We start from the raw sequence: 11,884 nt of genomic DNA on the forward strand, positions 1-11,884 counted from the left end.
TTTTTGGTTGCAGCCGTCGTTGTTTGGCGGGTCTGTGCTGGGGATTCGAACCCGCCACCTTAGGTGTACGTGGCTGGCGCCTTAGCCGGTTGAGCTATAGGTGCCGAGCCTCCTTTCTTTCTCTTACACAGCTTCAAGGTTAGGGGCAAGGAGGTCAGGAAGCCTCCTATGTGGGTGCCTCAGGTGGTTTTTTTATGCAATGGATGCTGAGGAAGAGAGGGAGGTATACCACCAGGGTCGCACATTAGGGAAGAGGCAAGGGAATCAGGTTGGGCATCCCCAACAGCCCCCCAATCCCTTGTGATTACAGGGCTTGATAGCAAACAGCAGGGGCCATTCTGGAGATGGGCACGGAAATGAAAAGTTCTGAATGAGGGTCACAGCTCCACTTCCACCCTGCTGTCCACGTTCTATCTATACCATGTCCTAGGCCTATGACTGAAATAGCAAAAAGAGGCAAGTATTGGGCATTAAAAGATGAATATGTGAAGAGGGGAAGAGAAAGACCATAGCAGAGAGTCTTGTCTGCCCCCTGGGGTTACATGTGAGGATAAGTTTTGGACTTTGGGCTTTGAGGCTACCCAAAGTTCTCATAAGCAGATATAGCTTATGGGCCTCTTTAATTCTGTGCAAATCTTAGACCCCCTGTGTGCATATCTATGTGAGCAGATGCTTGTGTCTGTGGCTGCCTCAAGGGCCTACATACTTCCTGCAGTGGAGTCCCAGAGCTGGCTTGGTGTCCCTCTTGACTGAGTTCTGTCCACAGCAGACCTGAGCCTGTACTTCCCACCTGGAAGGTGATGCTCCATTGCACCTTGTGGGAGGACATGAGGCGATATGTTTGGTATCTGAGGATGGCAGTAGGAGGAGAAGGAGGGGATGAGAAGCTGATAGGAACCTAATATGAAGGGGTGGGAGGGTCAGGGTTATGCAACTTGCTTAAGGTCACATAGTAAGTGGCAGAGTCAGAGTTAAGGCCCAGACCTACGTCAATCAGATGTAAGAGTCATAAGTGATTTTTTTTAAAAAGGGCCATATATAATGTGCATAAATTTTCTCATTTAGAGCACAGAAACTAATAGTCTTTACCTCCCAGTATGGCTTGAGGATTAAATGAGATAATCATGTTACTGTTTCAGGACATGGCCTAGATGGAACATGGTAAGTGCCCAGTAAATATTATTCACTATTAATATGCCACTTTATTACCAAAGGCATGATAATAATGATACAGAAAAACTTAAACATTGTTTCTGCTTCATAAATACATAAGACCTTTCATTAGACACTAATTTGAAACTGTGCATTCTCCCCACTACAAGCCCACCTGTCAGCCTGTCTATCTGCCTTGATCCCAGATGGAGTGGCCATTCTGCCTGCCCCTCAGAACCTCTCTGTACATTCAACCAACATGAAACATTTTTTGATGTGGAGCCCAGTGATCGTGCCTGGAGAAACAGTGTACTACTCTGTTGAGTACCAGGGGTGAGTTTGTTTTTTTTAAAACAGTTTTTCTCTCTTAGCTAGTAGTTGGTTCTAAGGGGATTGCTTAGCAGTTGGTTCTGGAAAGCACAGCCCTTCCTCCTCAGCCCAAGGAAGCTTTGTGAGTCCAGGAGTAGATTACGTCCCACAAACTGCCCCCTCTGTGTGCATGAGCATTGAGAGATTTGAAGGAACAAGGGAAATTATCTCTTGGCTTTGACAGTGGGTTCTTTGGAAACACAAATGTGTATGAACACATTTTCGTGGAGCTTCTTTTCAACAGTGAGTCACCTGTTTAATTAATTTGTCTCTGACTTAAAATGGATAAACCCTAGAAGACTTAGAGTTCTGGGGGCTGGGGTGGCCTCAGGTTTCCTAACAAGGAACTTACACATAGGAGCTAAAACAAGCCATGACCCTAAAGGTCAGTAGGACCTGGGCCCAAGAAAGCTCTGGTCTTCTACAGGTATCCAGGTGCTTGCTGCTATTGAGGAGTGACAAGAACACAGAAGATGCTTGATGCATTTCATTAACAATGAATACAAACTTAACACCTAGATATGTATATGTTTTTCCAGGCTGAGGGATACAGTTGACAAATATTGTGGATATTGGGACCTTACATCTAGAGGAGGAGATAGACAGTAAATATACGAGGTCTGCATTCTCCAATGTGGTAGCCGTTAGCCACAGGTGACTATTTTAATTTAAATTAATCAAAATGTTTATCTCCTGGTCCCATTAGTCACATTTGAAGTGTTCAATAGCCACATGTGGCTAGTGGCTACCATAGTGAACATAATCAATCTGGAACATTTTCATCATCACAGAAGTTTTCCATTGAGTATCACAGGAAATTTCAGATAGTGATCAGTGCTAGGAAGAATCTGAAAGACTGATGCTTTGGGTGATATTGGGTAATATTTACGCCATATATGAAGGACAGGAGGAGCCAGCAGAGCAGAACATTTGAGACAGAATGAGTAGCTAGCAGAAGTCTTAAGGCAAAAACAACTCAGCATTTTGGAGGAATAAACAGTGTGGTGAGAACATCATGCTTAGGAGGGAGTGAGAGATCAGGCCAAGGTCTTGCAGGCTATGGAGAAGAGTTTGGACTCCATTCTATGTGCTACAGGAAGCCATTAAGGCGAGAAGCATTATGATCTGCTGAGTGATGAAAGATTTGAAGGATGGCAAAAGTGCAAGCTTGGTAACCACAGAAGGGCAAGGGATAACAGTGACTGAGATTAGGGTGCTGAGGGGAGATGAAGGTATCTGGACAGATTGAGGTTTATGCCTCCCCATGAGGTAAGCAAAGGAGTAAGAGAGACTGGATGGTTGGTGGAGGAACTGGGGTGTGAAGAAAATGCTTGTTTTGCTAACCTATAAAAAGTAGGAGAATGAATGCAATTACTGGCAATCATCATTGAGTCTGGACCAAAGGGCTGGTGTGACTTTGTGCTTTCCTCTCCTTTGCCAGGGAGTATGAGAGACTGTACCTGAGTGATGTCTGGATCCCCAGCAGCTGGTGCTCACTCACAGAGAAGACTGAATGTGATCTTACTGAGGATATCACAGCCACTGTACCATACAGTCTCCATGTCAGGGCCACACTGGGCTCACAAACCTCAGCCTGGAGCACCCTGACACACCCCTTCAATAGAAACTCAAGTAAGGCACTTCTCTCCTCATTCACCAGCAGCCTCCCCCTTTTAGGAACCATGTTCACTTATTAGTCTTTTGGGATTCTTTCTAGCATAAAAATAGTCTTGCAAATCCAGACTGTTTTGAACACAAACACCCCTTACTGGTACATTTGAAAACTAGCCAACTGCTTCTCACACGTTTTCTCTCTCATGCCCTTTGACTTGGGAAGTCATTCCTGACTGTGGTAGGGATGCTGACTTTGGGGATCTTGAAGAAAAGCTGTTCTGGATTGGGGGGATGGTACCAGAACTGCTACTTTCCTGATTATGTCTTTCCTGCTGCTATCCTGATTATGTCTCTGTAAATCTAATTCTATCTCCTATTCAGTACTTCATTAACTTCATATTTACTGCCTGTGGGAACAGCTTCATTGTGCAAAAGGACCTATACATTTAACAGAGTCACCACAAATAGCCCTTCTATGGTCTCCTCTATGGGAAATAAGTAACTCTTCTATTGCAATAGTACCTGGAAAAGGATTGAGAAAGAAGTAGGAGAAGAATCCAGGTAGGCAGACAAATATGGCTGAGTGTGGGTATGGCCAGTGTGTAAACGGATGTGTGTATTTGAGGAATAGCAAGGCAAGGGCTGGCTGGGCAGGGGGATAGATAAGCAGCTGATTACATGGAGAGGGGCCTTGACATGAAGCTTGATCAAATCAGTAGAGGATAGCCATGGAGGAGGACAGGGTCTAGACCAGGTCTGTCTTCTAGAACAATCGTTATGGCTGCTGTGTGGGAAGTGAACTGCCATAGGGTAAGACCACAGAGCAGAGGAAGAGTGAGGAGGGGGCCATAACTCTCCTACTGAGCCAAGGGGATTCTGACCCAGGAGTAGGAGAGAACAAATCCAAAATCATGGCATAATTAGAAAGGACAGAGCTTGGGGACCAGTTGTTGGGGAATAAGAGGGGAGAGATAATGATGGTGCTCAGAGAACCCAGGAGGAGCAACTGGTCTTGAGGAATGGAGACATCTCTGGCTTTGTGGTCTTTGAAACTGAGGTTTCTGTAAGATGTCATGTCATTGGCAGTTGGAAAACAAGCCCTGGTGTTCAGAGAGGTCAAGCCAGACCCACAACACACAGTTAATAGCTAAAGGCTTGGGCAAGGATGAGATTGTGTAGGGACAAGATATGAAGGATAAAGAGAGGACAGAGTCTTGGGAAACCTCAGAGTTTAAAATGTAGATAGAGGAAAGGGCATCAAGCAGGGCTAGGCAGTTAGAGGGTCAGTCAGAGGAAAATAGAACAGCTCCCAAGAAGCCCTTGAGAAAGTGACTTTATGGAATGGAGGGGATGACTGTCTGGCTACTAGGGTGGAGGATTGCATGGCGGTGGGAAGGAGTGAGCGGCTCCTACTCTGAGATAGGCATAGGTGAGAATGTGACCAGTTTGGAGCTCCAGGAAAGGGAAGGGAAGGGCCTTCATTGGCCTCTATTTTCCTGATGTGACAGGAGATCCTTTGCTATGGGTGAGGATGGAGGAAGAGGGTGAGGATGGAGATTTGAGGCAGCTTCTCCTGTACAGGACAAGTGAGGAATGTATGATATTCAGTAGAAATCAGGAGGGTTAGAAGGTGAGGAGAGACCAAGCTGGAAGAGGCTGTGGAAGGGGAAGATAACTTTGAAGAGGAAGTTAGTCCCATGGATCAGACAGATGGGGTTTAAATCCCAGCTCAGCCACTTGATAACTGAGTCCCTACCTCCTCATCGGTAAGAGGGGCAACAGTTTGCCTCACTGAATAGTTGTTGAGGATATATAACATGCAGTACGTAAATGCTTAGTGCAGAGCTGTCCTAACAGAGTGCTCAACTATTGGTAGGTATTATTACGTACTATTGTAGCCCCAGGGATGCTCAGAGCTGAGAGCTAGAGGGCAGAGGAGGAAAGGAGAGGGGTAGGAATAGGGCTGTCAGAATGGGATAGCAGTGGGAATTTTGGTGTAGAATGTGGGCTTCTCTGCCTAGGCCTCCTTCTCAGGCACCAGGAGGATTTAATTAAAGGGGCAGGATGGCAGTGGAGGATACTGGAGAGCCTAAGGATCAGTCAGGGCAGGGCACTGCAGCTCTGCCTCTGCCTGCAGTGCTGGGGCAGATCCTAGCACCACTTCCCTCTGGCTCTGGGAGGACTGGGCTCTAGCCAAGACCATTGCTGGGGGCTGGCAGCTGTGTTAGAAGGAAGGCACTGGTCAGATCTAGATAAGGGAGTGCCTACAAAACTATGTGGGTGGGTGTGCAGTAATACCTTGTGGTTAAAAGGCCAATATAAACAGGAAATGGGCTTGCTGCAGGGGGAGAGGAGGAACAGGAGGCTCTGTACTGGCACAGAAGGTAGAGATGTGGCCCTGTGTGGTCCCAGCAGATGGGCTGGAATATAAGGGTATTAAGCCTGTCCTTTTTCACTTAAAAAAGGCCACTCTGACTTCTCCCCAGACATGTGAACAGTCTTCTTTTAAAGCTATCTTGAAAAGGATCTCCTACTTTTAAAGGGAAATCTCTGTTCTTTTAAAGAGCAGAGGTTTTTAACCTCAACTGTGCTTGAGAACCACTTATGTGTGGGGCCTCTCCACTGAAAGTCTGATTCAAATGATCTGTGTATGTCCTGTTCATGGGGAGTTTAAAATTCTCCCCAAGTTATTCTCATGTACAGCCAGGGTTGAGATCCACTGCTACGGAGACCAAACACCCTACACAGGGGAGGTTAGCAGAAAAAGATATAAGCTCAAATTCTGGCCATTAACTATGTGACTCTGGGCACACCACTTAACCTCTGTGTAAAACAGAAATGATATTTAACTGGGTGGATTAAGTGAGATATTAAAAAATATGCAGAGTACACAGGATAGAGGTTCCTGCCCCAACACTGTCAAACAATTCTCTGAACTGGCGCTAAGTTTAGATCATGTTCTCTCTTTCTATTCTCAGTAAAGATGATGATCAGAGGACCTAATCTAAATCATATCTGCTTAAACGTAAAAGAGTCAAACATCTCTTCCTCTGTGCTGTGTGGTCATATGAAGCCTCTGGACTGGGTGTATTTTGCCCAGTTGGTTCTGGAGTCCCAAGTCCTCCTGTTCCCTATCAGGGCAGCTCTGCAAAGACCAGGCATACACTCTTCCCTGATGAGGCAGATGATAGGCAAGTGCTTTGCTCTTTGAAAACTCCCTCCAGGAACTGCTTTTCTACTGAATGTCCACTGACCCCAGTGTGGGAGAAGTTAGCCTGGAATACATCCCACCCTAAGTCCTAACCTAAGCCCTTCTGGTGTGGCTCCAGGGAGTATAGACTGCCTGTATGGCCCTTCTGTTCTTGGCTTGCTGATGGGAAAGTATCTATAGGAACTGCAGGCCTCCATATTTGGGACCCAACAATATGAAATATGATGTTTGTTCTCATGCTGTAATTTCAAGAATTGATTATCAGAATTTATAGAAAGCCTCTGAATTGCCAACATCCCTTTATCAAGATATGAGATGAAAATAGGATGTTTGAAAGACATCAGTAGCCAGTACATGCCACTAACCTGTGTGAGCTGTAGAGATGCACATGCCCCTAATAAGTGTATTTGTTCCTCAGGGGCAAAGACTGGGCCTAACTATGTTCAGTATAGACATTTACTCACACAGGTATTTGGCAAGTATTAAGAAACAGCATCTGCTCACTTAGAGGAGCCAAAGTGAGAAGCAATTTCTGCTGTAATAAGTGGTGAAGCGGGGGAGGGGGGGTGTTGTGGGAAGATGGCTAATGAGAAGCAGCTTTTGCCAGAGGCTTGTACCCAAAGAGAGAGATATTGGACAGAAGTGGATGGAAGACAAATGTGAAGAGCTCCACACTGAGAGGACTGTGTGAGGTACACATCACCCGGGCTGAATCAAGTGGCAGAAATAAGAAAGTGGAAGAAAAACAACAGCACAACCTCTGAGCTCCATTGAGTGGGCACAGCCAGTGCTGAAATGACTTTGACTTTTGACTGAACTTTGGACTTGCCCCCTCTACCAGGAATGGCTTTCTGAGCTTGATTGGGTAGGTGGGCCACTGTTTAAGTGACTTTGGACTGAACTTTGTACCTCCAGCCTCTGCCAGGAGGAGCTCTCTGAGTTTAATTGGGTGGGTTTAAGTGACTTTGGACTGAACTTTGGATTAGAACTCTCTACTGGGTGGAGACTTTCTGAGCTCAATTGAGTGGGTTGTGCCTGGTGCTCTTATCTGAATTTTAGACTTGCACCCCCACTGGACGGCAGCCCCCTGCACTTGACTGAGCAGGCAGTGCCTTGTGCCTGAGTGATTTTGTCTGAGTTTTGGGACTACCCTGTCCACAGAGCTGTGGCCCTCTGAGTTCGATTGGCTGGGCAGTGCCCAGCACATAAGCATCTCTCCTGAATTTTGGGCCAGTGCTGTCAGCAGGGCAGCCTCATGGGCTTGATTTGGTGGGCAGAGCCAGCACTGGCAGAGCAAATTTGACTGGAACTCTGGGCCAGTGCTGCCTACTGATTCTTATCTCTCCTGGAGACACTGTCTGGAGCTGCAGATTCACTGCATGTCTACCTTTGTCAGTGCTGTGGTAGTATTGCAACAGTGAGGAGTGGACTCATCAGGGAAAACCTATCAATTTAACTAAAAAAGTATAATTCACATATTAAAAAAATAAAGAGAAGAAGAAGATGAAAATACTCATGATGAGGAATCAGCAGAAGAACCCTGGCAACCGGAAAAATCAGAGCAGATCAACTTCCCCTAGGGATGTCAAAGAAAAGGCAACAGAAAATTCCATCCACAGAGAAATTGCTGAAATGTCAGAAATAGAATTCAGAATATGGATGGAAAATAAGATAATTGGAATGGAAGAAAAGAGGGAAATAGAGAACAAAGAAATAATTCAGAAGTTGTCTCAAGAAATTAATGAATTCAAAGATAGTGTCACGAAGGATATGGACATATTGAGGAAAGATAGAGCAGAGCTTAAGGAATTGAAAAAGGTATTTAAGGAACTTCAAAGTACAGTAGAGTTTCTCAGAAATACAGTGAAATAGTGAAGAAAGAAATTCAGATAAAGAAGACAAGACTTTTGAACTATCCCAAGCATTCAAAGAGACAGAAAAATGGAGAACAAGAACAGAATATTCCCTGAGAGAGTTGTGGGATCATCCCAAGAAATCAAACATCTGAATTATAGGGATTCCCAAAGGAGAAGAGGATGGTCCCAAAGGCACAAATTCTTTGCTCCAAGACATTATAGTGGAGCACTTCACAAGTATTGCAAGAGACACAGAAATTCAGATAGTAGATAGTTTCAGAACCCCAGCACAACTCAATCTAAACAAAGCATCCCCTAGACACATTATAATTAATTTTGCCAATGTTAATATGAAGGAGAAACTTTTGCAAGCATCCAGGAGTAAGAAAAGTATTACTGACGAAAGGAAAAGTATCAGGATGACTGTAGATCTTTAAGTCAAACTTCCCAAGCTGGAAGAGGATGGTCATCAACCTTCAACTTTGTTAAACAAAACAATTTCAAGCCCAGGATCCCATACCCTGCTAAACTGAGTTTCATTTGTGATGAAGAAATCAAATACTTCGCTGACATGCTGAGGAAATTTGCCATGACTAGACCAGCTCTACAGAAAATACTCAGACCCATTCTTCATAACAATCAACAGGAGAGTCCACAGCACTGACAAAAGCAGACAAGTGGTGACCTTAGGTCAGAAGGCTAACCTCACTGAAGTAAAACTACCCAGAATTTAAAGAACAAAGCCTAGCTTCTGCAATGGTGACAAGGATAAAATTAAGCTCTGGACTTCTGAAAAACAAGATGACCAAAACTCTGCCACATCTCTCAATTCTCTCAATTAATGTGAATGGTTTGAATTCTCCTTTAAAGAATCATAGCCTGGATGACTGAATACAAAAACTCAGGCCAGATATCTGTTGAAACTCACTTTACCTCAAAGGATAAAACAAGACTCAGGGTGAAGGAATGGGCAATGGTATTCTAGGCAAATGAAAAGCAGAAAAAAGCTGGGGTTGCAATCTTGTTTGCAGATATAATTGGAATCAAACCAACAAAAATAATGAAAGACAAAAATGGATACTATATACTGGTCAAGGGAAACATACAATACAAAGAAATTTCAATAGATAACATCTATGTACCCTATATATAATGCACCTCGATATATAAAACAAACCCTCACTGATATGAACGATATATCTTCCTGCACTATAATAGTTGGAGATTTTAACACCCCATTGGCAGTCTTGGACAGATCCACTAAGCAGAAACTAAACAAAGAAATAATGGATTTAGACAAGACCCTAGAACAAATGAACTTAACAGACATTTATAGAACATTTTATCCTAACAAAACTGAATACACATTTCTCTCATTAGCCCACAGATAATCTTCCAAAATTGATCATATCTTAGGTCACAAGGCTAACCTCAACAAATTCAAAAGAATGGAAGTTATCCCCTGTATCTTCTCAGACAATCATGGAATAAAAGTTGAACTCAACAGCAACAGAAATCTTCATACTCAAATAAAATCATGGAAACTAAATAACCTTATGCTGAATGATAGCTGGGTCATAGATGAGATCAAGAAAGACATCATTAGATTTCTGGAACAAAATGATAATGAAGACACAAACTATCAAACCTGTGGGATACTGCAAAGGCAGGCTTTAGAGGGAAATTTATAGCATTAGTTGCCTTCATTAAGAAAACAGAAAGAGAGCAAGTCAAATGGGCCATCTCGAGCAACTGGAAAAGGAAAAACAATCTAATCCCAAACCCAGTAGAAGAAAAGAAATAACCAAAATTAGAGCAGAATTAAATGAAATTGAAAACAAAAAAATTATTTGGAAGATTAGTGAGACAAAAAGTTGGTTCTTTCAAAAGATTAATAAAATTGATAAACTCTTGGCCAGACTAACCAGAAACAGAAAAATAAGATCTCTAGTAACTACAATCAGAAATGATAAAGTGGAAATAACAACAGATACCACATAAATACAAAAGATTCTCAACAATTACTACCAGAAACTCTATGAAATATGAAAATGTAGAGGAGATGAACCAATATCTGGAAGCACGATACCTTCCAAAATTTTGCCAGAAAGATTTAGAAGTCTTAACTAGACCAATGTCAAGTACTGAAATAACATAAATTACACAAAATCTGCCAAAGAAGAAAAGAGCCCTGGACCAGATGCTTTCACACCAGAATTCTATCAAATCTTCAAAGAGAAACCAGTTCCCATAATGTATAAACATTTTTAAAATATACAGAAAGAAGGAATCCTCCCCAACACATTCTAAGAGGCAAATATCACCCTGATCCCCAAACCAGGAAAGGACCTAACAAAAAAAGAAAACTATAGACTAATATCATTAATGAATATCAATGTAAAAATATTCAACAAGATGTTAGCAAACAGAATACAATGACACATTAAAAAGGTTATACACCATGATCAACTGAATTTTATCCCAGAGACACAAGATTGGTTCAACAAAAGCAAATCTATAAATATAATGCACCATATAAATAGAATCAAAAACAAAGACCATATGATTCTTTCAGTTGATGCAGAAAAGGCTTTTGACAATATTCAGCATCTTCTCATGATAAAAACATTCAATAGGGTTAGATGAAACATTCCTTAAGCTGATAGAGGCCATCTACAGCAAACCCACAGCCAATATATTGAATGGAATGAAACTGACAGGGTTTCCACTCAACTCTAGAACCAGAAAAGGATGCCTACTGTTTCTACTGCTATTTAACATGGTGTTGAAGTCCTAGCCTTTGCAATCAGAAGGAGATCAGAGGAATACAAAAGGAGACAGAGGACATCAAAATCTCCGTCTTCACAGATGACATGATCTTATACCTGGGAAACCCCAGGGAGTAAACTACAAAGCTCTTAGAAGTGATCAAGGAATGTAGCAGTGTCTTGGGATACAAAATCAGTACCCATAAATCAGTAGCCTTTGTATATGCCAACAGTCGTCAAGCTGAGAATAAAATCAAAGACTCTATTCCTTTTACAATAAAAGACATGAAATATCTCTATGAAGAGAATTATGAAACTTTGAAAAAAGAAATAGCAGAAGATGTGAACAAATGGAAGAACATACCATGCTCATGGCTGGGAAGAATCAACATTGTTAAAATGTCCATATTACCCAAAGCAATCTATAGATTTAATACAATCCCCATAAAAGCACCAATGCCATACTTTAAAGAACTTGAAAAAATAGTACGTCAATTAACATGGAACCAGAAAAAACTCTGAAGAGCAAATACAGTTCTTAGAAATAAAAACAAATCTGAAGGCATCACATTGCCAGATTTCAGGTTATACTATAAGACTAGTGATCAAAATAGCATGGTACTAGCACAAAAATAAGAGACATAGATCTATGGATTAGGATAGAGAATCTAGAGATGAACCCAGCCACATATCATCATTTAATCTTCCATAAGTGTAACAAAAACATGCAATGGGGAAAAGAATTCTTAATTAACAAATGGTGCTGGGAGAACTATTTATCCACATGTAGAAGACTGAAACTGTACCTGCACCTCTCACCATTGACAAAAATTGATTCTCATTAGATAAACCCTTGGCCAGACTAACTAGAAACAGAAAAATAAGATCTTTAGTAACTACAATCAGAAATGAAT

The 11,884-nt window shown here is 42.3% G+C and overlaps 1 protein-coding gene across 4 annotated transcripts in view; it reads left to right on the top strand.

Moving 5' to 3' along the window:
• IL20RB (interleukin 20 receptor subunit beta) overlaps positions 1–11,884 on the top strand; it is a 41,682-nt gene that overhangs the window by 2,582 nt on the left and 27,216 nt on the right. For 2 of the 4 annotated variants that reach the window (XM_012805000.2, XM_023513029.1), the window contains exons 2-3: positions 1,359–1,485; positions 2,963–3,153. In XM_012805000.2, the coding sequence (XP_012660454.1) occupies positions 1,359–1,485; positions 2,963–3,153 (318 nt within the window). Of the gene's footprint in view, positions 1–1,322; positions 1,486–2,962; positions 3,154–11,884 lie in introns of all 4 variants that reach the window. The other 2 variants (XM_023513027.1, XM_023513028.1) reach the window with 1 other exon arrangement.

This window comes from Otolemur garnettii, unplaced genomic scaffold (assembly GCF_000181295.1).
Source record: "Otolemur garnettii isolate 467f Iridium unplaced genomic scaffold, OtoGar3 scaffold00032, whole genome shotgun sequence".
In the NCBI taxonomy this organism is placed as follows: Eukaryota; Metazoa; Chordata; class Mammalia; order Primates; family Galagidae; genus Otolemur; species Otolemur garnettii.